General features: G+C 42.5%; 1 protein-coding gene across 1 annotated transcript in view; it reads right to left on the bottom strand.

Annotated features, from left to right (window-relative positions):
- Nucleotides 1-24,626, bottom strand: part of LOC132456434 (ATP-binding cassette sub-family C member 4-like) — a 38,624-nt gene extending 13,998 nt beyond the window's left edge. The window contains exons 1-13 of the mRNA XM_060050783.1: nucleotides 24,512-24,626; nucleotides 19,946-20,066; nucleotides 17,688-17,909; nucleotides 17,269-17,358; nucleotides 16,088-16,251; nucleotides 15,531-15,656; nucleotides 15,035-15,284; nucleotides 12,728-12,829; nucleotides 11,266-11,355; nucleotides 4,374-4,565; nucleotides 2,687-2,781; nucleotides 518-604; nucleotides 58-154 (exon numbers count right to left, since the gene is read on the bottom strand). Of these exons, the coding sequence (XP_059906766.1) occupies nucleotides 58-154; nucleotides 518-604; nucleotides 2,687-2,781; nucleotides 4,374-4,565; nucleotides 11,266-11,355; nucleotides 12,728-12,829; nucleotides 15,035-15,284; nucleotides 15,531-15,656; nucleotides 16,088-16,251; nucleotides 17,269-17,358; nucleotides 17,688-17,909; nucleotides 19,946-20,066; nucleotides 24,512-24,618 (1,743 nt within the window). The 5' untranslated portion in view covers nucleotides 24,619-24,626. The remainder of the gene's footprint in view (nucleotides 1-57; nucleotides 155-517; nucleotides 605-2,686; nucleotides 2,782-4,373; nucleotides 4,566-11,265; nucleotides 11,356-12,727; nucleotides 12,830-15,034; nucleotides 15,285-15,530; nucleotides 15,657-16,087; nucleotides 16,252-17,268; nucleotides 17,359-17,687; nucleotides 17,910-19,945; nucleotides 20,067-24,511) is intronic.
- Between the last annotated feature and the right edge of the window lie 3,197 nt (nucleotides 24,627-27,823).

Here is a 27,823-nt window from a genome sequence, read left to right as displayed (position 1 = left end):
AAACATGACACGTAGACTGCTCTGTGATTCGATGGAGGAGGAGGGGCATGTACAGACCCCCTTAAGAACCAGGATCTGGTCAGCGGCTTTCAGGTACTGCAGCTGATGGGTGACCAGGATCCTGGGTTTGTCCTTTAGAATACCGCAGATACACCTGGAGAGGACACACACGCAAACAGAAATGTCTGTTAAGGTGCGAAAAGACCTTGCAAAATATAGGCTACTAGTAGAAGCAGGCTAGTGCAGAATGGGTACCTGGCAGTAATACACAATATTTGTCAGGATCTTTGATGTTTATCCAAAGGTTGTTGAGGCAGAGAGTTGCTGCCAGATTAAGGACAACGAACATGTCCATTTGGTTACTAAAGCCTTGGTACTGCGGGATTGGATTTGCTTAAGTTCCTACCCAGGACTTTCTTCTCTCACCCCAATCCCAGCCACAAACCTATCGTCTGACAGCAAGTGAAGGATTCTTATTTTATATTGGATTATTATAAATAATAGTATCAGTGGTCACTTTTCAAACAGGTGCCTTCCGACCTCGGCGTCCACGGCACTGAGAGGGTCGTCAAGGAGATAGATGTCAGCATCCAGGTACACAGCTCTGAGAAGCACACACACACACAATACATACTGTACCATACTATATAAGGGAGGTGATACAGAAACTGATACTGTGGTACTACAGTACTACATCAGTCCACCCTGAGGTTCTACGGTACTATAAGCGGTAAAACCTGTGCTACTACAGTACTATTGCAGTCAACGCTGTCCATGGCAATGCAGTTTTTTCGTTTTATTACTGTGCGTTCGCAACAAACGCGAAATTTGACGCCCGTTCGCCTTGTCACCGAAGTTTTGTCGCGCCACACATCATAATCTGTCGCTGTGCAAGTTTTGTCGAATTTGTCGCGCCACAACAAGATAACCACCATTGCATGTCTTTACCTTTTGTGGAAGAGGGAGAGACGTCGGAGGACCCGACGCAGTATATTCATAATATTGTAATGACCACGGAAGAGGCAGTGAATGAAGTATTGAATAGACAGAGATTTATTAGATAGGCCTACCTAATAAGCCGTTGGAACACACCGGAAACATAGCCGGAAGACCGGAAACATAGCAACGCCGGTAAACAAACCCCGAGAAGCCCAATCCTTACTGTGTGTTCGCACCAAACGCGACAGGGCGACAGGATCCCATACACAGTGAACGTATAGACGCGTTTCGGGCGAATTTTTCGCGAGAGAAAACGGGCGACAAGTTTTGATTTGTCGCGCCACACTTTTGCCGTGCACAGGCGAGCACGTTCACGAGAATTTGTCACATTTGAACTTTGACGCGAATTTCGCGTGATGACAGCCAATCAGCGTTCAACCGCGTGGCCACTGAGTCACATGTGTAACGTAACGGCCAATCAGCGTTAAACCGTCAAACTCAGTGCAGTGCAGTCCGGGGTGAACTGCAGCATGGAGGAGAAAGTGAATGTTGCCGTTTGCGACTCCTGGAGCTCTATATATAATATAATAGTATGTAATATAATATTTGTATGCATAATATCACGGCCAAAAGCTCTGTGCGCCTCCGGATGGCCGTAGCGCGGGGAGCTCTCATAGGGATTGGGCTTCTCGGGGTTTGTTTACCGGCGTTGCTATGTTTCCGGTCTTGTGTGTTCCAACGGTTTATTAGGTAGGCCTATCTAATAAATCTCTGTCTATTCAATACTTCATTCACTGCCTCTTCCGTGGTCATTACAATATTATGAATATACTGCGTCGGGTCCTCCGACGTCTCTCCCTCTTCCACAAAAGGTAAAGACATGCAATGGTGGTTATCTTGTTGTGGCGCGACAAATTCGACAAAACTTGCACAGCGACAGATTATGATGTGTGGCGCGACAAAACTTCGGCGACAACGCGAACGGGCGAAAAATTTCGCGTTTGGTGTGAACACAGTTATGAGAGCTCCCCATGCTACTGCCATCCGGAGGCGCACAGAGCTTTTGGCCGTGATATTATATATACAAATATTATATTATATACTATTATATTATATATAGAGCTCCGGGAGTCGCAAACGGCAACATTCACTTTCCCCTCCATGCTGCAGTTCAGCCGGGACTGCACTGCACTTAGTTTGAAGGTTGAACGCTGATTGGCTGTTATGTTACACATGTGACTCAGTGGCCACGCTGTTGAACGCTGATTGGCTGTCATCACGTGAAATTCGAGTCAAAGTTTAAATATTTCAACTCGAGCGAATTTGTCGCGCCACAAATCCCCGTGAACGCGCTCGCCTGTGCACGGCGAAAGTGTGGCGCGACAAATCAAAACTTGTTGCCAGTTTTCTCTCGTGAAAAATTCACCCGATACGCATCTATACGTTCACTTTGTATGGGATCCTGTCGCCCCGTCGCGTTTGGTGTGAACGCACAGTTAGGTGAAACGGTAAACCATGGTTAAATTATTGTCAAGGATCTAATGATAATTAAATTTGACACGGTAATGATGACTATTATTTTTATTGTTAAAACCAGTTACCGTTTCATCCCTATTGGTAACAAATGTTTTAGTGATGCCAGGGGAGACGGTTACAGTGGTTGAAACAGCCAGGATGGTATCGTCCTTTGGCCCCACCCCCTGGGTTCACCTCTCCGGGGTTCAGCTGAGGTGAGCATCAGACTCACCTGGCCAGGTTGACACGAGCTTTCTGCCCCCCACTGAGTGTGGCTCCCCGGTCCCCGATCAGAGTCAGGTCCCCGTCTGGCAGCAGCTCCATGTCCTGGAGCAATTGGAAAAGAACTTCAGAACACAAATACACACTTCTTTCACACGGCCTCACGACATATCAGGACTTAAGAAGTATAGCTGAACCCACGTAAAGCCTTACACACTGATACTTCAGTCCTTCTTACAGGACTGCCTAACAGTACTTTGACATGCAGATGGAAAACTTCACTTTGAAATGTACATAATTTTATTCCGCGGGAGAATGCCAGAGGACACCCATAGAGGGTCCCAGGTCCACCCACCATAGACTCCTGTGGGAAACACTGGCAATGCAATAGTGTTGTTTGCGATGTTTATGTGCTTGGTATGCCTCGTTTAGGACTATATTTGGAAACTAGAAAATTGCATTTCCTGCAGAAAATGTGGTGACTGCTGTAGTGCAAGCCAGTGTTAGTGTTACTAGCCAGCCAATCAGGTCTGAGGAGCATGATGAAGCACAAGAGAAGTAAGATGAGGCACTGGATGGGGCAGTGATGTAGAAGAAGGCACTGCAGAGAGCTGACTGAACCTCATTCAGGAGATGGCATTGGGTGAGTCATGAGGTCTGGATTCATGGATCAAGGATATCCTGATACATGATCATAAATATTCAATCAAGTTGACCTTCCTACATACAAATATATATGTATATACTACCGTATCCAATACAAAACCCTACTCCTCACCTACAAAGCTCTCCACAACCTAGCCCCCAGTTATCTCTGCGACCTCCTCCAAGAATACACTCCCTCCCGCTCCCTCCGCTCAACCTCTGCTGGACTACTATGTATCCCCACATCACGACTCACTACAATGGGTGCCCGGTCATTCAGCTGTTCAGCACCCAGGCTCTGGAACTCCCTCCCCCCACACATAAAACAGTCAGACACCATTACAACCTTCAAGTCACAACTCAAAACTCACCTGTTCAAACTCGCACACAACGTCTAACTGATCACTGTTTTGATTGTTTTGTTTTTTTGTTTTGTTTTGTTTTGTCTTGTTTTTGTTTTATTTATTTATTATTGCTTATGTTTATTTATTTATTTATTTATTTTTTCCACAATGTCTTGTTTTTAAAAAAATGTATGATGACTATATGCTCTGTAAGGTGACCTTGGGTGTCTTGAAAGGCGCCTCTAAATGAAATGTATTATTATTATTATTATGTAATGTAAATATACGAGTTGAAGGCGGCAGTAAGTTACCACATAAGCATAATTTGGAGCAAGGAAAAAGCCTGCTCTTGCCATATTATTTGTTTAATTTTTATTTACATCCAGGTAATTAGCAAAAAAAAGTGCCACAGAATACATGGAAAATTATGCAGTGTTAGGATTGGGGATTACCTACACTGGGTAATCCTGAACAAAACCTGGTTTGGGCTCACATGGCAGTTTGGAAACTGGTTTCCCCTTTGCATGTCACCATACAGATTGTGAAAGATCCTTAGGCCGTAGTGATGAGCATTAATACCATCATCATCATATCACTGTGTGTACACGATAATAAGTCTTAAAATTATTAGAATTTAAATGTCCTTGAGGGGCTGTCAACAAGTCCCAGGTTGAGCCAGGTTGTCAGGGTGTGGGCGAGACCACTCACCCTCTTGAGGGCGCAGGCTCGCAGCACTTCCTCGTACTTGGCGGGGTTTAGCTCTTTGCCGAACAGGATGTTGCTGCGGATGGTCCCGGGGAACACCCAGGGCTGCTGGCAGGCGTAGGTCAGCTGACCCTTCACCTTGAGCACCCCCTTGTCAAGGGGCAGCTCCCCCAGAATGGCACTCAGCAGGGAGGACTGAGGGAAGGAAGCAAGGACAGGTGTTTCAGTTGGAATGGTTGAACTTGACGAAGATTTTTTCTTCAATGCTGTCCACCTGCCACAGGGAATAATATACCTAACAAGCAATGGTTCTTATACCTAACCTGGGTTGTATGACCTGCCAACTGGTCAGATCTACCAGCCATTAGCAGGAGGCAGGAGTTCATTTTACGACTCTGTTCTTAAGGCTTTTGGATGGAGGACAAATTAAAAATTCCTTAATTATGAAAGAACAATGACCAGACAACACCTTTCCTGTATAAAATGCTGAGAGCGCTATAGTGCAAAGTGAGGTTGAAAAGATGTTTGTATAAAGTGACACAATTTAAAACATAACTTTGAATAGCTTAAATCAAGTGCAAAGATTTGAACAGAGGGTTATCCTTATCTTGCCCTAGGCGAGATTAGGGTTCGGCGACCCAAAAATAATTTTATAATTATTATTCTATTTTTATTTTTATTCCTTTGGGGCAACCGCCTATATGGCCTATGCCTATAGCCAATTAAGCCTCAAACCATAGATGATCAGTGTTCCGAATTCCCCTACATATTTGTTTGATATTTTTTAATTCTGTCAGGCAGATAGTAATGCGCCCTTACCACTAGGTGGGTTCCTTTTCCATTTGTAAACATATATAATCAGGATAAGTAGAAGTAGCCAAACATGTCCAATAAGTTTCTTTCCCTTCGAGTGTGTGAGTTTATTCGCAAGTTGAAAAACAGTAGGATGACTCAAGAAAGAAGCAAGTCTCCATTGGGGAACAATTGTAGTATAAACTGGGAGCGACACACACAAACGACAAGGCTCAACAAACATAGTTCCAATCAATGAATCATTTTAGCGCCAGTAAAACAAGAAATAATGCTGCTATCCATTTGGATGTACGAAGTGGTAAAGTCGCCAATCTCCCAGCTTTCTTGCGGCATTTCACTGAGGCACGCCCCCTTTCGGTCGTAGTATCTCGTCGCTTTCAAAGTAGAGCGAGCAGATCTGTACAACTAGCAAACAAGATGGCTGCGCCCATAGTCAATGGGGATCGAGCTGTATTTTCTTTGTATTTGTACCACGTTGGGGGTTGTAATGTCGATTTTAAATCCTCTTACACTTGATTTTATTGCTGCTTTAATCCGGTCACCAATTTATGGTCTTGCTTTGCGTGAAATTCAATGTAAAGTTGTGTTTTCAAGCTGGTTTGCCAAAGAGGCTATGTTGCTAATGATGACTAGCCCGCTACTACCCCTCGTGGCTCGACAGAAACACGACAGCACTTGTTGAAATAAAAATTGGCGAAAATGGCAAAATATTATTGCAATGTAAAAGGCTTGCAATGTTAATGTTTCTGTAAAGGCTGGCAACCATTATACACTTGATTATTTCTTTTTTCCAAAATAGTTTTCTTCTTAAACTCGTCGGACACAAATAGCAAACTGGAAGGCTGGAGCAAGGGAAATACGTCACGTTCTCGCTGAAGCTGGTCGTTCGTACCAGCCTACCATCAAAATGGATAGCAGCATACGAGTTATTGGTTGAAGTAGTTGAAGTGGGAACTTCCGGTTTAGCGACTAATGGAGTGAGACGCACCTGCGGGAGCTCCTGTGAAACTTTTAATTTATCGTATAGGGCCTTTTTCACGAACTCTCTTTTTCCACATTTCGACTTCACAAGCTCATTGTGACTGTATTATAAGCCGTTATGCCTCCAAAACTGAAAAATACGAACAACCCGGCGCCTACACAAATGAGGCCTACCCCCCAGGCTACATCCTCCCTGGGGAGTAGTGAGGCCGCCCCGCCGCGGGCGCCCGCTAAGCCCTCCACTCCAGAGAAAACCGCCGCTGTTTCGAACATGACCTTTAAGGCTTAACTCCTCGCCGCTCTTGGTGGGCATTTTTAAGGCAGAATTTGATGCGGCATTGAAGAATAATTTCGCTCAGATAAAGTCCGAACTACAGAGTGTGAAGGTGGAGCTAAATGCTAACATGGCGGTCATCCGCTCGGCGGTGGATGTGCTAAAGGTAACTGTGACGGACATGGAGGCAAGGGCGTAACCACGCATTCTTTGGGGGGGTCGTGTCCCCCCCAATGTTGAGAAAATACTAACCTGTCCCCCCCAATATACAGCAGGATAAAATGTAAAATATATGTTCTCTTTTTATGAACCCTGTCAATGGATCGGTCTCTTGTTATGTCTTATTTATTTTCAATTTATTTCCGTTTGTTAAGTGTGTGAATCCCCCCTCCTAATTGAAACCACCTCGCGACTTTCTGCGTTGTCATGGTTACCCCACACTCTTTCTTCAGTGAGAGCCAAGAAAGTAAAGTTGAGTAATGGAGGATTTGAGGTTACCTAAAAAGCAGAAGAAACTGGACCAACAGCCAAGCATACGCAGTTTTTTTCCGACAGTAAGTAACTTGATACCGAGCTTTGAGTAAGCAAATAAAACGAGTAGCCTCGTAAAAGCAGAATATTAAATATAGCTCATGAAGGTCAGTCGCTGTTCTTTTGATAAAATGACATGGTTACGATGCAGGCAGCACAGAGAGAGAAGGAGAGAGACAGGCATGCTGAAAGCAGTGGCCAGACAGGGACATGCTCTGAACTTGCAGGTGATCAGGTGAGTCATTTGAATGTAAGTAACGTTATTTAACGTGTTGGAGAGGAGGTAACGGACAATTTAAGGTTACTTAAAAAGCGGATAAAACTGGACCAGCAGCCGAGCGTACGCGTTTTTTTTTTCTCCAGACAATTAGTAGCTTGATACCGAGCTAAATGTGTGAGCAAATAAAACGAGTAGCCTAATTAAAATATGAGTCGCTGTTTTTTCTGATAAAATGACGTGTGGTCACAATGCAGGCAGGTGTGTGTGTATGTGTGTGTGTGTGTGTGGGGGGGGGGGGGGGGCGGGGCAGACATTACATTATTACATGCTTTGGGTATGTGGTATTTTTCCATTGGAAGCTATCCTTTTTGCTACAGTACTACTGGAAGAGCATAATTGTAATTGGTAGGTGTGTTTAAGGTCAGTAAGCAACTAACCAAAACAAAGTGTGTGTGTATGTGTGTGTGTGTGTGGGGGGGGGGGGGGCGGGGCAGACATTACATTATTACACTATTCCTTTAGATGTGAATTCAAATGGTCAATGTAATCCTCGAAACTATGTTCTAAATGTCCACATTTTCATATATAAATATAGAATTGTAGGCAATGCACTTAACAAATAATAATAAAAAATTGGACCCCCCCAATGTCTAAACCATGGTTACGCCCTTGCATGGAGGGCTCGCTGTCGACATGCACTGACGATGTGCTTTCACTTCAAAGTAATGTGGTCAAACTTCCGGCCCAACTTGTTACTTAGGACAGCAAATGTGAAGATCTGGAGGCGAGATCTCGCCGTAACAACATCAGGATAATAGGTCTACCCGAGGAGTTCGGCGCGGTTAACGCGACTACGGTATCCGCCCTGCTGAAAGACGCCCTCGCCTTAGGTAAAGAGCCGGTGGTGGACCGGGCGCATCGATCCCAACAGCCCAAGCCGAATCCCGGTGAGCGCCCTCGTCCCATAATAGCACGTCTACACTATTATGCAGACTGTGCCGACATCCTACAACGTGCTAGAACCCAACGGCAGATCAAGGTGAAGGATTCAACCATCTCCATTTTCCCGGATTTCACTGCACGCACAGCCAAAGCCGGTGCAGCCTTCACTGACATTCGACGCCAGCTCAGGGGCATTCCCGACATAAGATTTGGGCTGCTACACCCAGCGCGTCTCCGCATCACCAGAGGGGATGCCACAAGGGAATTTACATCACCGGAGGACGCCGCTGCCTTTGTGGAAGCACTCAAGTAAACATGGGTCTGCTACAGCATAGTTATTAAAACATAAGTAGGTGCCATTACAGTTATACCATTATTATTATAATCGTAATTATTGTTATTGAAGATTATTTTCTATATAATAATAATAATTATATTATTATTATCATAATTTTTTATTTTTTATTTTTAAGTATATATATTATTGAAGCTGAAACGGTTATTGATCTACAGCATGTTCTACGAAATAACTGAGTAATATACCATTAATGTAAATTTTGTCATAAATCAAGTTGGCAAATAGTTGGCACCATAACTACTGTTGTTTTAATAAGCAGTATTAGTACAAATACTAAGTCACTACGCCTAGGCGCATGCAGATTTCTGATGGTTCGGATGGTTCTGAGCCTTGTGTTGTTTATTAATGCACGGCCTGTCTTTTGCTTTTTTTATCTTCCCATTGTTTCCGGGAGCTCCAGTTAAGTTGGAGCGAGGGTAAGATGACTGTTTGGTCCAAAGCCTGGAGTTTTTTTGTTTGGATTATGACTCCTTGTGGTATCCTATCGTTTGGGGATGGGATAGTGGTAGGTGCACTGGGGGGAGGGTGTGGGTTCTGGGGCGAGTTCGATAGGTTAGTGTGTGTGTGTTTGTGTGTTTTTTTTTGTTTGTTTTTTGTCTTGTTTTTCTTTCCTTTCTTTCCCCTTTCCTACCTTTCCCTCTCCTTCCCCCCTTGCCCCTGAAGTGTGGGACAGGAACCTGGTTGCCTCTTATTTTCATCCACTTTCCACATGGCTAATGTTTCGGGCCCAAATGTGAGATTCATCAGTTGGAATATTAAAGGCCTAGGATGTGCTGTCAAGCGATGTAGAGTGCTCTCCCATCTGAAGCGGCTGAAACCAGACATTGTGTTCTTGCAGGAAACCCACATGAGGAACAAAGATCAAGTCAGACTGAAATGTCCCTGGGTTGCTGAGGTGTTCCATTCTAGTTTCAACTCAAAGGCCAGAGGGGTGGTTATCTTGATAGGTAAATCGGTCTAATTTACTCGGACTAATATCATTTCGGAGAGTGATGGCAGATATCTGATAGTTTTAGGTACTCTATTTCGAGTGCCTGTCCTGTTAGTCAATGTTTACGCACCAAATTTTTGATAACCCTGATTTTTTGAACAAGCTGTTTGAAAATCTGCCCTCTCTGAGTGACTGTTTTTTTATTTTTGGAGGGGACTTGAACTGTGCTATTGATCCTCAACTAGACCGTTCCAAACCCGGCTCATCCCAATCACTAATGACTAATGCTCTTTGGAGTTTCATGTCTAGCAATGGCTATGCAGACCCCTGGAGATTTCGGAATCCGAGCAGTAGGCAATACTCTTTTTATTCGCATGTGCACCAGACCTTCTCTCGAATAGATTATTTCTTTGTAGACGCTAAACTTATGTCAAAGGTGACAAATGCCTCGTATCACCCAATCATTGTTTCAGATCATTCACCGGTGTCCATAGACGTTCAGATCTCCTCCGGACCTCACTATCCCACCCAGTGGCGATTCAATACCTCACTTCTATCGTATGACAAATTTCATAAATTCATTGCAAGCGCAATAGATGATTATATTGCTCTTAAAGGTCCCATGACAAGCTATTTTATGTATTCTTTAATATAGGTATTAGTGGGCAACTAACACAGTATTCAAAGACGTTCCCGAAATTCAGCCGTGGTGCAGAGTTACAGCCACTCCGAGCCAGTCGCACATTGAGCTTCCCCCAAATGCGCTGTTTTGGTGTCTCTAGCTATAATGCAAATGAGGAGCGAGGCGGGTCAAGGAGGAGGGTGGGGGTGTGGCCCTGAGCAGCTTGCAGCCACGGTACCATGCGCTCTGTTTACAGTGGATTTATCGCAATGGCGAGGCGCACACAGCCTTTAGCCGTGTTCTGTAAATATTCTAGAACACACGGGAGCCCTGGAGCTCTATATCTAAATATGATCATATAGCCTACACAGATATCTATCATATATCATATCATATATCATATAATATATATTATCACAGCCAAAAGCTGTGTGAGCCGATATTATGAATCTCAAACGACCGCGTTGGGTTCTCCGACGTTCCTGGTTCTTCAACGTCCACATCATTGTGAAGTAGACACTGTAACGCAAGTGTTTCTTGTCGGTTCTTTGACGTGTCTTGTATTTCCACAACGAGACTGTTGTGGCGGTTATCTGAGCCATGGTTGGGAAGGAATTGGGGGAAAGGAACTTTGGCTTTGACTCGCTGAAGTACATGAACTGCGACATTCTTTTTTTTTTTTCTCTCCTCTTTTATTATTATTTATGTATTTAATTTGTTATGTCAGGTTGATTGTTATGTATAGACTATACTAAAGTATCAAACACTGTATAGTCTATTTGGTTTTATCTCTGTAAAACTGTTAAAGCTGTATGCAAACATGTTTATTGCTGATGCCAACATACCATGTAAGTGCCTTTGCTACTTTTGTATACACTTTAATAAAAAAAAGTGAAGTGTCAAAGACCCATTGACTTCTATTAAAAAGTTTGACATTTTAAAAGTAGAATATTTCAAAAACAAACTTCTACTAAAAGTACGAGCAGTCGAATCCAGTGAAGGCTGAACAGTATGAAATTTCAATGAAATCTCTCGCTAAAGGAATGAACGAGTGGTTGAGTGACAAACTATTGGTAAGAATAAGAAAGCCTCAGAAGAACAATAGTGCGGCGCTGCATGCAGCACCTAATTAGAAATTGAATTCATAAATTCTTAAGGATAAAAGGACAAATACAGAATTTCAGAAATTCCACAAATGGCTGAATGGATGGATGAGCCCTGACCTTTCCGGCGCCCACAGGTCCAATCACCGCCACCAGCTGCCTCGACCCGAGACTCAATGAGACGTTCTGGAGGGAGGGTGGGTCTCGGTTCTGCACAGGGGAGTTAACACACAGATGCACACGCACCTGTCAGCACCTTTATTTCATCATTTAGTGATTGGATTCACTCCCGGGGCACAATGCGCAAAAGATCCCTGATAACATTTGATGTTCATTTTGTCAATGCACCAAACAACCAGATGTCTTAGAATACGGACGAGTAAATTAGCATAACTGGATAATTACGCTCTTTGAGGAATAAGTAATAAATGAGTAATAAGTACTGAGTAATAAATACTGGAGCCAGGGTTTTGTGAGGGTGTGTTGGGATAGGAGAACACCATATATTCATATATTAGTTACATTTTAGTTTTCGAAAAACATTACAAACTATCCAGGACATTTTCCATAACCGGTCTGACTATCAGAGGTTCATGTTTCATCAACCAAACTCTTAGTAGCAGTCATTCCTCAACAAATAAGTAGCATGATAGACTAATAAACAAACAGTCAGAGGAGATAGTAAAGAAAGAGGCAGGGAACAAGTGGAGGAGAGGGGTTGAAGGTTTGAAGACACAATGCTGGAACTATCATGACTAAATCCAATACTGTACCACAGTAATACACCAATCCACCCAAAGTCTATCATTTTAAATAAACTGATGTTAAAATAAACGGTTGATAACATTATGAGGCAGCATTGTTTAATGCATGTGCAAAATGGATGAAGTTGAAATTTGTAAACTGCCAAAAGCTAGACAGAAGCCACCCCGGCCCTTGCCATCATTGCGGCCACACACAAACAGATGAACCGGGTGCTTTTAGGTTTAGGTTGTGATTATGACCGCCAGATATGTGATGAACATTAAATGTGTGGTGGAACTTGCCAATTTCCATGCAAGTTCTTGCCTTTTCCAGAGAATTGATGAATTTTTACCTTTTCCATGTTTTCCATGATTGGAAAGATTCCTTTTAAAATCAAGGTTTTCCAGGACACCTGGGAACCCTGACAATACTTTCATGGCAATCGTCGCAAACAGTCAAAAGTCTATTCATTCTGAGTAAACATGTTACAAACTGATTCTCAAAATGTATTAATTGTTGACGCTTGCCTCTTTCTGAGACCATTTTGATTTGGAACACTCCTTGCTAATTTCTGACCAATCAGGGTGTCTGTTCCCTGCTGAATCGTGGAACCAATCTTGCCAATCCATCAAATAAGTTTGAAATGCAAAACTGCACAAAAATGTTTCAACTTTGAGAAGATGGCGAAACGTAGAGAGGGATGGGATGTTTTGGCAGTTTGGTTTCAAAAGCGTGCCCTTTTCTGCTCCCTCGCTCTCTTTACAGACTGGAATCTTACCCACAGCCCCTTCAACCCTTCTCTCCAGAACAACACCAGGGAACAAGACGATTTGCTGACCTTGTCCCAGTAGCAGACGAGGTCCTCGATGATTACAGAGGCATTCTTTGCCTGGGAGACCAAATCGCTGCACTTGGGCAATTCCTCCAGCATTAGGAAATTCTTCAAAAAAAAACAGACAATCAGGTTCATTAATAATATAAAAGGTCCCATGGCATGTAAATTTCACTTTATGAGGTTTTGTAACATTAATATGAGTTCCCCTAGCCTGCCTATGGTCCCCCAGTAAAACGAGCACTAGGTATCCTGCTCCGCCTCTGAAAAATAAAAGCTCAGACGCTCCAATTTTCAAATATGTCGTCATAAGGGGCCAAGTTACCTCCCATTTCTCTGCCTTGCCTGCCCAGAACATTTGGCCAACCAATGAGACAATGAGCCTACGACCGTGCAACGCCACATGTGTGTGTGAATATATACACACTGTAACGCAAGTGTTGTACACTTCTTTGTTATTTGGAGAACCGTTCTGCTGTTGGTGTAATGGTGAATAACACGCAACGTAAGCTATGGTAAAGCTCCCATTTGATGAAAAGACTAGACTGTGTCGGGTTCTCTGACGTCTCTGGTACTTCCACAATAAGACTTGTAGTAGGGTTATCTCAGCCATTGTTGAGAAGGAATTGGGGGGGAAAGGAACTTTGGCTTTGACTCCCTGAAGTCTAGATGGAAGCGCAACATTGAGGAGAAAGGGATTGTTGCCCGGGATTACCCCCCCGCTTGAGCCCCGCTGCAGGGCGGCGGCGGTGGAGCCCCGCAGGGGTGGTGCCCCGCGGCACAATTTGAGATTCATAATATCATACGGTGGCACACTAAGCTTTTGGCCGTGATAATATATATTATATTATATTATATAGATATCTATATGCATGTATTATTTAGATATAGAGCTCCACGACTCCCGCCGGAACACCCGGAGTGTTCGGATGATATTATTAATCCGAGCCATTGCGATACATCCACTGTAAACACTAGCGCATGGTACCGTGGCCGCAAGCTGCTCAGGGCTGTCACGTTAAAATTGTACCGGGGGCGAAAATTGTACCGGCCTACGTCATTGTTTGTTTACATCCTGACAACCTGCCCGGCAACAGACGACGCGATGCAGAAAACATGTTTCCAAACGACGAAATAACATAATACAGATAGCGGATCGCTATCTGTATTATGATAGATAGCGATAACACTTGTTTTTACTTTATATTTGTATTGTATTTAATTGTTTAATCGAAACAATAAAAAAATTTGCCCGCGAAACGGGCGATCGCGTCAAATGACAAATGTTTTGCCCGCGAAACGGGCGATCGCGTCAAATGACGTAGGAGGGTTCTTGAAACATAATACAGATAACGGATCGCTAGATAACACTTGTTTTTTCTTTATATTTGTATTGTATTGAATTGTTTAATCGAATTTAGCTAGTAAACTGAGTGTTTTAAGCAGGTTTCATAGTCTAGAATGTTCAAGAACCTTCCTACGTGATTTGACGCGTCATTTGACGCGATCGCCCGTTTTGCGGGCACATTTTTTTATTGTTTCGATTAGACAATTAAATACAATACAAATATAAAGTAAAAACAAGTGTTATCGCTATCTATCATAATACAGATAGCGATCCGCTATCTGTATTATGTTATTTCGTCGTTTGGAAACATGTTTTCTGCATCGCGTCGTCTGTTGCCGGGCAGGTTGTCAGGTTGTCAGGATGTAAACAAACGATGACGTAGGCCGGTACAATTTTCGCCCCCGGTACAATTTTAATGTGACAGGGCCACAACCCCACTCTCAATCTTGACACACCTCTACGAAACGGCACGTTTGTGGAAAGCTCATTGTGGGACTGGCTGAAATTCTGCACCAAGGCTGAATTTCTGGATTAGGGGCCCACTAACACCTATATAAAAGCATCCATAAAGGAGCATGCCTTGGGACCTTTAATAGTAATAATAATCATAGTACATCAAATTAAAATAAAAAAAAAGGTGAATAAGGAGACGTACATTATGCACATGTCTCAGCAACACATTCAAAACTCACTAAAATACTTTGTCTAAAGAGTATCGCACATCCCAACGGATAATTCAACGGTTCCCTCCCTGGACCCAAAAGCCAAACAGGAGGATGATATATTAGAGGGCAAATCTATAGGAAAGTACATTGAGGTTAGGCAAAATGTAGGCAGAATCGTAGATTACATGTGAGCATGCTTGAAGCACCCCAAGAAATCGTCGAGAGGTGTTTAAACTCGTCAGGCTCCTAATGGCCAATCAACTTCATACCTGGTGGGGAAATATGGGCGCTAACCCTCACCTGGATCCGTTGTACGCTCACATAACTCTCAAAGAGAAGCTCGATGGCCCTGGGGAAGAAGAGGTTGACAGTGGTGGCTGTGTTACTGTACAGCGACACAGTAACAAAGACGCTGCTGGCCGTGATGGTGTTGCCCAGCTGCACGTAGATGGCGAAGGTGATGAAGATGATGACCTTGCTGGCCGAGAAGAAGGAGGCTAGGTTTAGGGCTTGCAGCATGGAGCTCTTCATCACGTTGTTGATCTCCTCCCTATGGCGGGACAGGGGGGTTTAGAGACAGCATCATGTTTTTAAATTACATTTTATTTGTTGGGCTAAATGTATGATGGAGAGACTCCAGCTTCCTAGAGTTTGTACAGTCCTAGGGCCGGTACAGTGTAGGTCTACCCATCATACATCTGGGTGGAGTACACACACACACATACACCACAAGTGGACAAATTCACACCTGGGGGTAAGATTTGGTGCCATTTAAATTGTTGAAACCCCTCCTTACCCTCTGAAACGTGAAACCAGAGACGCAAAGGGCTTCTCCCAGGCGTACATCTTGATGATGCGCATGCCGAACACCACTTCGTTCATGGTGCGAATCCTGCTGTCGGTGAGCACTGCCATCCTGCTCCTGCAATGCATCATAGGTCAAATACTTAACGTAATGCGTATGCGGATGTAATACCCTTAAATCGATGTCATAAAAGCTCAAGGTAGGATAGGCTATTTATTTTACAAGCATAGTTGTAGGGTCATAGTTGTTGAAATACATAAAAAAGCCTTTACCTGTGGCTGTCACAGGCCTGTAATAAGTCATCCAATCATTTGATTCAGCCGAAAATGCTAAAGCTAGTTTGTTAGGCATATGTTTAGGGGAGTGGCTCAGTCTGGCAGGAGAGGATTTCAGTTGGAGAATTGCCCTCTGAAAGGTGCTCTATGATTAATGATGAAAAATAATTTCATTTACGACACAGTATTTTTTTTTTTTTTTTTTTTTCTGAAACCCTGCTGCAGATTTGAATGCATTGTATGATGTCGCTGGGTGAAGGGCATACAAGATACCTGAACATGGAGAACAGCCTCCCAAACAGGGTTTGCAGGGGCATCAGAATTATGGGGACTAGTATGCCAGCCAAACACGAGGGCCCGATTTCTGCCCACAGTAGGGCGACCACCACTGCTACCTGGATAGGCGCCACCCACAGGGCTTGCAGCCACATAGTAAGCTGGAGAGGAAAGGAAGAAACAAATTAGGAGCAGCCTTCTTGTTGTGATGGAGAAAAACGCTAAATAGTGAGTGAGGGAGAAGAAAGATCATAGATTATATCATAGGTTGTGACTTTTTTTGTCAGGGTCTATGATATAATGAACCCATTTGACAAAAGAGTAGGTCAACAAATGAGTGAATAAACACTTTTGCGCATGCAGTTTTCTGGCCCCCATCTTTAAGAGGCTTCAGACATTTTTGTAGCCTTAAGAGGCTCACTTATTTTGGCCATTTAGAAACGCTTTTAGTAAATAGACTTTACACACTGTAAAAAAATAGGCAACTTACTGCAATCAATTTTTGAGTTTTGAGCCCATCAAAAGATCATTTTCTTCTTTAGACAAACTTGAAAGTTAGTTATACCAACTAAGATTTTTATATTTTACAAAACTCAAAAAAATAAGTCAGGGGTGTTAACTTAATATTTCAAATTAAGGTTAATATTATTTAATTTATTTTATTTTTATTTATTTTTGCATTGCACAGTTGATATGAATACTTAATGTTTTATATTCATTTTACTCAGAAATCATAATGAGACCAACAATTTTAAGTTTCGTTTTTACAGTGCAGGGAATTTAGTAGATTCATGTCAATGAACAAGGAGCAGAGGCCACCAAAATATTTCACACTAGTTGCCAAGCTCACTAATTAAAATGCAAACCGGAACTTGAATAAGTGGGACTGTTCTTGGCAGGCTGTCAGGTAATGGCCGCACTATTACGAATAACATGCTGACACCTAGAGGAGAGATATCTGCGTCTGTTGCCCAAGTGTAGAAGACACAGGGGATAGTCTACTGGGTTTGATCCCCCGATGGCTGCCAGTAGATTAATGTTACTGTCATGATTGATGTTTTCCAGGTTAAGAGAGAACCTTTCCCTGGACTATATGAGCTGTGAATGCTATGTTAATTTGTCTTTAAAATGGACTACATTCAGCAACTTTGATCAAACGTTTCGGAGATTTCACATACTTCGTCAAACTTGCCAACGTCGTTGGAGAGGAGATTGACGATCTGACCTGTGGTCGTTTTCCCTGTGGCCGAGTTGCTGAGACATAGGGCCTGGTTGGACAGAAGAACAACATTAAAACTTAAGACACTCAGGGGTCTCAACATGAATAAATAACCCAACCACGACCTTGACCCGTAAAAAAAATCTGTTTCCCTCCCTCTTCACAGTGGTTCCAGGACGTGAACTTCAAAAGCTCCAAGAATCTCCATTTCTTTCAGTCTTTATAATGACTTCTTATCTTGAGGAAATGATTCATATTGCTTAATTGCTCGCCAACGCTCAAGCCACCTACAGCTTTAGCTCACTCTCAGAATTCCGGGTAAAATACACCCCGTTTCAAGCAACATCCACTCCCTCCAGCCCAGTCCAATAGGCTCACCTTCTTGTAGATCATGTGACACAGGGCAACCCGTATCTTCATGCCCACCTTCTGATAATGGAAGTACAGGTGATGCATCACCGTGAGCAGAAGGGAGCATAGGGATATGCCGAAGGCGTAGCAGAATGCCAGTTGCAAACCATGGTAGTCGTTGGGGTCAAAAGTCTCAAAGTAGTGCAACAGGTACCCCAGCAGCACCGGCTGGACCAGCTTGGTCGCCTCCTGAGGGCAGAGAGTGGTTACGTTCAGACGATCCATTAAGTTACATTCAGCAGACGCTGTCGCTTCAACGCAAATCTGCCGATTCTCATTGAATGCCAATTGATTATGTGGAGGTATTAGGTTAAGGTAAAGCTACATATGCATTTAGGAGGAAATAAAAACACCAGAAGAGTCTGCATGTAGATGGCATGCCATTAATGAAAACTGTTTGCTTGGGTTTCAATTTAATAAGTTGAATTTCACTAGACTTAAAGAGCCAGTAAACTCAAAACCTTTTTGTTCTGTTTTGAAACATTTGAATATCTCTTATATGATTGACATCAAAGTAATCTATGCCATTTTATCACTGTAACTAAAGTATGACTGTAACTTACGGAAAAAAATAGTAACATTCTATCTTTTTTTCCGTCAACGGCAAACAGTTTGTGAGGGTTCCGCTCTGCTTCAAACACAATTTGCATTCTTTTCGTGATGTCGAAGGGCCGACCAAGGGTCACAGGCGACGAGGTGTTGGGCAAGCCAATTTGACATCAATTCACTAGACTGGATATGTGTGGCAGATATCTGCAATTCAGTTTTGCCTAGTCAAAAAGAACATTTCGGATATCCGCAACTACATTCTATCCTATCCACAATTGTCATTTCAGATATCCACAAAGACATTCCTCCTAGGAGAAATTATGTCACTTTTGCCATTCATTTCTATGGGGTTTCTCATTACAGATATCTACAGCTCAATTGCAGATACACAATATTTGAATTATGGATATCTGCAACTGAACTGTAGATATCTGTAATTCCAGTTTGAGATATCTACAATTTGATTATGACTACCCACAATTCCAGTTCAAGATATCTTTAATTCATCTCAATTCAAGATATCTACATGTCCCTTTTCAGATATCTTAAATTAAGTTTTCACTAGGCGTAATGACGTTGTAGATATCTCGTACTGGAATTATGACTAGTCAAAATGACGTAGTAGATATTTCAAACTGGAGTTAGGGATAGTCATAATTTAATTGCAGGTATCTTTTATCAAGTTATAGATATCTTGAAATTTATTTTGATTAGATATATCTAACATTGGGGATGTCTGTAACTTTCATTCCGCCACCAAATGTGACAACAGATATCTTAAATTAGAGTTTTGGCTAGGCGAAATGACGGCAGCCGGAATTGTAATTTAGCAACCAGGCACAGGTGAATTGTGAATGATGATTTGAACGACAACAACCTGCTCCGCTTCCGCCTAAAGTGGGAGGCGGGCCTATAATTTGTCTTGAATTACAGATATCTACAACGTAATTTTGCCTAGTCAAAACTTAATTTAAGTAATCTGAAAAGGGACTTGTAGATGGCTTATATTGAGGTGATTAAACTGGAATTATGACTTGTCAGAATCAAATTGTAGATATTTCAAACTGGAATTGCAGATATCCGTAATTCACATGATGGATGCTTGCATTTGAATTGTAGATATCTGTAATCAGAAACCCCATAGGCATGAATGGCAAACGTGACGTCATTTCTCCTAGGAGGAATGTCTTTGTGGATATCTGAACTGACAATTGTGGATAGAAGGAATGTAGTTGCGGATATCCGAAATGTTCTTTTTGACTTGGTAAAATTGAATTACAGATATCTGCAACACATCAAGTCTAGCGAATTTATGTCAAATTGGCTTGCAATATTATGACGTTTGAGTTATTTTTAACTTTCATTCTGCCTAGTCAAAACTGAACAGATATCTGCAATTGGCATTTAAGATATGTGACGAGTTGAATGTCGTTTTCAGTGCCGTCTTTGCAGATATCTGTAATTCAGTTTTGCCTAGTCAAAACTGAAATACAGATATCACTATCTGTCCTTTCGACTAGTCAAAATTACGTTACAGATATCTTAAATGAAAATTCCAACTATTTGAAATGTAAAAACAAACGTTTCTCAGGGTGAAATAAAACAACAAGCCAACTCTTTGGTTGAAAAAAATAGGATTAAATAAGTGATGAGTCGGCCTGCAATGCGTAAATTACCTCAATGAATGTGATGATGGTCAGCACTGCATAGAATTTCCAGTGGCAAAAGATGATGGCTCTGGATAAGCTTGGTTCTTCCAGGTCTTTGGATGCCTTCAGGCACTCTTCATCCCAGTATCTGTTAAAGAGGGTTAAATGGGCTTCATTCATCTGTGCCAGGAATTAGATCCCTCCACCCAGCTAGAATTATAACCAAGATGGCCGGCATTTAGAAACTGCTATTCTTAGCAAAAAAGCTATATGCTTACCTCAAATGTTAATTTTATTTTGATTTTTAACATGTTGCGTTGTTTGGAGCTTAAAATACGAATAATATGAGTAGTCAATTATAAAGTGTTATTTATGGGTTCCATGGCATTAAAATGTCACTTTATGAGGTTTTCTAACATTAATGAGTTCCCCTAGCCTGCCTATGGTCCTGTAGTGGCTAGAAATGACGTTAGGTGTAAAATGAGCACTAGGTTTCCTGCTCCGCCTTGGAAAAATGAAAGCTCAGACGCTCCGATTGCGAATTTGGCCCCATATGTCGTCATAAGGGTCCAAGTTACCTCTCCTTTCTCTGCCTTGCCCGCCCAGAGAATTTGGCCCGCCAATGAGCTACGACCGTGCAAGCACCACGTGTGTGTGTGTGTGTGTGTGTGTGTGTGTGTGTGTGTGTGTGTGTGTGTGTGTGTGTGTGTGTGTGTGTGTGTGTGTGTGTGTGTGTGTGTGTGTGTGTGTGTGAATACACACACTGTAACACAAGTGTTGAACACTTCTTTGTTATTTGGATAACAGTTCTGCTGTCTGTTGGTGTTATGACGCATAACACAACGGGTTCTCTTACGTCTTTGGTATTCCACAATGAGACTCGTAGTAAGGGTGATCTCAGCAATGGTTGAGAAGGAATTGGGGGAAAGGAACTTTGGCTTTGACTCCCTGAAGTATGTGAACTGTGACACGGAGGAGAAAGGGATTGTTGCCCGCTATTGTCTCCCTCTAGTTGTAATTAAACCCATAGCAATAATGTGGAAACCCCCAACGATAATGTAACAAATTTCTGAGCACATAATATAATAACATTTTGCGTATAATTTTACAAAGTATAACATTCGTTCACCACAAATGACTCTTATAAGCAGTGCCAACATTTATATATTTTTTAACCATTCAGCAAACAAAAGGCAACAGACTGATTATCATTTGGGGGGCCATTCAATGACCTGCAGAACTGTCATCAACACGCCCACTGAAGTGGTGTGAAAAATACATAACATACTACCTCAGGGGTAGTATTATTCAGGAGATATTCAGGGTACAAATGTCAGGATATGTTGTTCACACATGGATGTGTGAGCATTTGATTACATTATAAAATTTGTCAATTTATGGTAACGAGGTAATTGTTTAATGGAAAGTGTAGTAAACTATGCATGCAAATCAATTATTAAATAGCTTTTACTGTTATTCAGGGCTGAAAAGTGCATTGACATTTTAAAATGTAAGGCAAGTACTATTGGTTAGTTGAAAAATAATAATCATCATTTTGATTAAACATCTCTTCCAGTGTCCTGGCCAAGATAGGCAGCAGTATCCTAAAGTCACACAGCATACACACAAAACATAAGAAAAATAAAACAACTAGAACAGTCCACTGGCGGGAGGGGCCGAGGGGGGGATATCAATATCGCAAGACATTTGGGAGGGCTCAAGGAGGAGAGTGATATTAAAGGGATACTTCACCGGTGGAGATATGAAGGTTATATGAAGTTAATAATTCTATGTATTATAAATGTGCAAAGAAAATTTAAATCGGTTCATCCTAGCCTGAGAAAAGGCTAGGAAAGTGTCTATCTGGCTCAAAAGTAAGAAATCCTCAAACTACCACAGTGCATTGCGCTCGCTGCACTGCCCGCCTGTTTCTGTTTGGAGGGAGAAGGACCCATGGTCCTAGCGCGAGCAAATTTTGTGTAAACATATCCCCGTGATACGTTGAATTGTTTAGACTTCTGCCCTCGTTTGCATCATTTGTATATTACTGTACAGCATAAAAACATTAGCTAATTACAGTAGCTCAGCATATCAAGTATTTCTACTCAACCTTTTCTCCCCAGTTGAAATAAGTGTTTATCTTATACAGTAGGCCTACTTTAGTATAACAGCACTTGGGTAAGTAAACAAATCACAACAACCAAAATGTATTTGAAGTTTTATTCATGAAAAAATATGAACTATTTACAAAAATAAAACGTGTATGCTAGAGTCAAAATAGTCACAGCACATCTTGAGCATCTACTGTCTCCTGGTAGCCACGGTAATGCCCATCTTGTTCTGGGTAATTAGCTCTGATGGCCTGGACAACACAGGAAGCCGATACTGCCGAAACTGAAAGAATTAGAAAGAACATTAGCAAAGCAAGATAAATTATGCCTTGAGTAGCCTATACAGCATTACACAGACTTCAAGCTAACGTAACGTAGCCTATGATCTCCCAATAAGATCGGCTACTTTCAGATAACTACATTGTCACGTTCCCCGGGACTCAAAACAATTGTAGCCAATGTGTTAGTTAAAAAAACAAACACTTACTCTACGCTCAGACGTCTGTTTCTCTCGGCGGGCTGTGGCTAGTTTCCAGTTCAATCTCTGAGTCGGGAAATATGTATCCAATACCCAACTGTTCAGATGAGGTGTAAAGCCTGGGTGATAGGTTACACACATGGGTCTGTCCTCGCCAGATTCAGCCATTTATTCTAGAATAAACTGGCATTGCTGCAATTCACTGCAGCACAGGGACTCTGTTAGTGTCTAAAGCCGAACAGAGCAAACCAGCACACTCCGGCTCCTCGTCCTCGGCAACAGGCAAGGCTTGTTCAGCTGCAGCAGCCTCTTCCTCTATTTGTGTCAATTCTTCCTGGCTGTATTCTGTCTCGTATTAATAGCCCTGAATGTCCGAATCCAACAATAGATTTTTAAAATCCACTTTGGCTGTTTCACATTGCAAATTTGTTCTCTAGCTAAGCGGTGAAGAAACATGGCGGACATTGTGTTTACATCTCGTACGTGAGCTCCCGCCCCCCCTCATTCTTTATTGGTGGGCTCACAAATTTGCTGAACCACTGGTTTGTAGTCCTCGGCCCTTCTAGCAGGCAAGCAAAGTTCGCCCGAGATGACGTCAAACGCGTCATTTGACGTCCTCTCGGAGAAAATTAGATCAGGAAAGCTGGGCCAAGGGAAGACTGGGTTAGACTGAGGGAAAAATAACATTTTTAATATATTAGAATAGCGATTTGATAATGATAAAATGCCGGTTCTGAATGGGTGAAGTATCCCTTTAAGTTTGAGCAACAAAGTGTAAAGACATTTCGGGAGGCTCAAGGAGAATAGTAATATTACATTTGAGCAACAAACTCTTCTGGTGGACTTTATAGACATAATTCACCATACTGTGTTATTGACATGTTTCGTTCTGTGTTACGGGACACCGTCTCCTTAAGTATCACGTGACTTCTGTGTTGATAGGCCGGTCGGTGCGATGTTTCCGTTTTTTATATGACAAAATGAACGACCCGCCATTGCTTGAGAGGGGTGAGCAATTGTCTCTTCCCTTATTTTATCGCAATTTCTACAGAAAGAGAAAGAACATGTTACCTGGCAGAGTTTGTCGACATGATTAAAAACATAACGTCTTACCTGGGCGAGTGTCGCTTTGGTGTGTGCGCGTGTTTGTTCTTACCTGCGTGTGTGCCGATGGCGGAGCCGTTAAACGTCTTTACCTGTGTGTGTGTGCGCTCGCGCGCGTGTGTGTGCATCCGTGTATGTGTCACTGCCTTTGTGTTGACGTGCGGTGTGTGAGCGTGCTTGTGTGTGTGTGTGTGTGTGTGTGTGTAGTGTGTGCGTTTCCGTGTATGTTCGTGCGCATGTGCTAGCTTGCGTGTGTGTTCTTACCTGCGCATGTGCAAATGGCGGAGCCGTTAAACATCTTCCCTGTGCGTGTGTGTGTGTGTGTTTGTGCAGGTGTGTGTGCGTGCACTTCCGTGTATGTGTCGCTGCCTTTGTGTTGACTTGCGGTGTGTGTGTGTGTAGTGTGCGCATGTGTGTGCGTTTCCGTGTATGTTCGTATATATATATATATATCGTGTATAGATGCGTTCGTGCTTGGCACGTGCGCACTTGAGTAACTTCAGTAACTGGTGCGACAGGCCTGCTATTATAGTAGTAAGATACAGAGCTCCAGGACTCCGGAGCCCCCGGAGTTCTCTAGATATTTACAGAACACGGACAAAAGCTGTGTGTGCCTCGCCATTGCGATACATCCACTGTTAACACGAGCGCATGGTACCGTGGCCGCAAGCTGCTCAGGGCCACACCCCCACCGTCCACCTTGACCTGCCTCTAAAAAACGGCACGTTTGTGGAAAGCTCATTGTGGGACTGGCTCGTAGTGGCTGTAATTCTGCACCAAGGCTGAATTTCTTGAACGACTTCAAGTACTGTATTAGGGGCCCACTAACCTATATAAAAGCATCCATGAAGAAGCATGCCATGGGACCTTTAAGTTTTACACACATACACACAAACGCACCTTTGCAAGGTCTCCCCCAATGTTTTCGAGCGGTATTCCGGCAGCACGTTGTACAAGTCCTCTCCTTCCAGGGACCGTTTGTAACCGATACGAAACAAGGGGTTCATCCAGCTGGTGGCAGAAGAGAGTTTAGAGAGACTTAGATCATGGTAGACTATTGGCTACGCACCACCAAACATTTAGTCAGGTCAAGGCAAGACGTTCAGTGGATGATATGTTATACCATGATTTATTCACACAACATAAATATCTGCATTTTGTCAAAAGGTGTGGAAGTCCGATGGCACTTCCAGATTCAAAGATTTTTTTTTATCTTGATAGTGTCTCACCTTCCAAGTAAGAAACTCTAACAAATAATAATTGAGTATTGTCGAACCAAGGGAACTACTTTTCTCATTGTCTCAACACATATACTTGGCATTCTGGTCTTCAGCCAGCGCTGCATGAGCGTTTAGCAGCAGAGATGCAATTGTTTCTTTACATAAACATTAAAATAATACAATGCAATGTTGATAATATAAACTTGATGATACACAAAGAGGTAGATATCTTGAGAACCCAATTTTTGGCACTTGAACCCCCTTTTGAAAGTTCAGGGCGAATGTAATTGAATGACACGCCAAAAAATAGCAATAGCAACTAACGGCCATTAGATAGCGCTGAAGAACATGTTTCCTGATTGAAGGCAATTTTCCTATTTCCTCTGAAACCCTCTCTAAGCTGCATTACATTGATTATAAACAACATTGTTAGTTGCAAAATGGTGCCCATGCGACAAAGGGAAAGATAATACACTAATAGCATAGTAGGTAAAAAAGTTATATAAGTTCATGGTCTGCGAGGATGTTTAAAAAGGTTAAAAAGATTACACGACTAACAGTTCAAACGGATTGAAAAAAAAACACAATTAGGTCAAAGTTAAAATCGATCACATGTTTGAAAAGGGTTAAAACACAAAAAAATTGCTTATTGTGGACTTTATTCTTGTGTAATTTTTAATATGTGATTGGCTGCCTTTTAATCTGCTAGCCTGAGATCGATTGATTTTGTCTCCGCCCACGTACCTAGGGAAATCGCAGGATCTTCCTCATGAAACTAAAGTTACCGTTGAGGAATCAACACCGTATCACTCTCTCACTGATTATTTCTCCCCCTTTTCAGGAATGTTGTCGATATTAAACAGAGTAAGCTTGACTGTAATAATTTGATAACATGTCAAGAGTGTCGAGAGTGTTTGAGGGATAGCTTGAGAGTCACATTGTGGAGTATAGTAACGTGCGCGTGTGAGCAAAGTGACGGGACAGCTCGTAACTGTTCCGTGTGCAGCCGCCATGTTGTTATCAACTGTAAAATCCTGTGTATGCATTTTGTTATGTATTTAGCATATCTACATGTGTTTCATGCACTTTAGTTGAGATTCTTGTGAAGGTTTTGAGAGTTTGCTGTTACTTTCACCGGTAATATTTGAGGAATTGAGTATGTAGTATGTTTCAGTGAACTACAGTCAGTGTTGGGAAGGTTACTTTTAAAATGTATCCAGTTACAGAATACAGAATACATGCTAAAAAATGTAATATGTAATGTATTCCGTTTCATCACTCAATCTGAGTATTGTATTCTGAATACTTGGATTACTTCCACATTGAATTGCATTTTATAAGTGTAGGAATGCGGCATCAAATCCTGCTTACTAAACAGGCCTTTTCTGGTGTGTTCTTCTTCGGTGTTAGGCCCAAGTCTCCCTGAAAGTGAACTATTTTCTATAATTTGCTGTAGTGGAACAAAGACTATCAGGGTATGTTCATGAGAAAGATATTTGCTATTACATCTAACATTTTTTTCACTGAGCTAAGTGCATAGGTGTTGCCTATAAAATCGCCTTAAAAGAGAGAGAGAGAGAGAGAGAGAGAGAGAGAGAGAGAGAGAGAGAGAGAGAGAGAGAGAGAGAGAGAGAGAGAGAGAGAGAGAGAGAGAAGATCGTTCAATCATCTGAATTTTTATGTGTGTTTTCCAGCATACGTTTTATGTGGGCGTCTGACTGTCAAATCGCTGGGATGTCTCGGTCGGCTGATTTGGTTCACATCGAAGGGAGGTGGTTGCATTCACACCAACGCAAACGTACCGAACCAAGGGGACCAAACTCGTTTAGTGTGCACCAAATGCTGTCAGTGTGAAAGCACGAATAAACTGCTGAGACAGAAGTATCGTCATGTAAGCCATTGATTTCAACAATGTAACTGTATTCTAAATACCAACTATTTAAATTGTAACGGAATACAGTTAGCTATAATTTGTATTCTGAATTAGTGGTGGATTTAATGATTAGTTTCCGTGACCCAGTTCGCGTGATTCAGTTCGCCAAGAGGAGTCGTTCGCGAATCGTTCGTTCAGTCGAGTTTCCGGTAGCACTAACTCCCCTGAGTCTGACTGACTCAGCTGAGAACCGTGCAATGGCGTGCATTCCATGATGCAATTTACCGCTACCGGAAACCAGGCTGAACGAACAAACGATACGCGAACGACTCCTCCCAGCTCAGTCGAGTTTCTGAACTGGGAGGAGTCGTTCGCGAATCAGCCTAGTTTCCGGTAGCGGTGAATCGCATCATGGAATGCACGCCATTGCACGGTTCTCAGCTGAGTCAGTCAGACTCAGTGCTACTGGAAACTCGACTGAACTTGGAGGAGTCGTTCGCGAATCGTTTATTCGTTCAGTCATGTAAGCCATTGATTTCAACAATGTAACTGTATTCTAAATACCAACTATTTAAATTGTAACGGAATACAGTTAGCTATAATTTGTATTCTGAATTAGTGGTGGATTTAATGATTAGTTTCCGTGACCCAGTTCGCGTGATTCAGTTCGCCAAGAGGAGTCGTTCGCGAATCGTTCGTTCAGTCGAGTTTCCGGTAGCACTAACTCCCCTGAGTCTGACTGACTCAGCTGAGAACCGTGCAATGGCGTGCATTCCATGATGCAATTTACCGCTACCGGAAACCAGGCTGAATGAACAAACGATACGCGAACGACTCCTCCCAGCTCAGTCGAGTTTCTGAACTGGGAGGAGTCGTTCGCGAATCAGCCTAGTTTCCGGTAGCGGTGAATCGCATCATGGAATGCACGCCATTGCACGGTTCTCAGCTGAGTCAGTCAGACTCAGTGCTACTGGAAACTCGACTGAACTTGGAGGAGTCGTTCGCGAATCGTTTATTCGTTCAGCCTGGTTTCCGGTAGCGGTAAATCGCATCATGGAATGCACGCCATTGCACGGTTCTCAGCTGAGTCAGTCAGAATCAGTGGAGTTAGTGCTACCG

The sequence above is a fragment of the Gadus macrocephalus genome, chromosome 4 (assembly GCF_031168955.1).
Source record: "Gadus macrocephalus chromosome 4, ASM3116895v1".
Lineage (NCBI taxonomy): Eukaryota > Metazoa > Chordata > Actinopteri > Gadiformes > Gadidae > Gadus > Gadus macrocephalus.
This window is presented reverse-complemented; position numbering and strand designations above follow the sequence as displayed.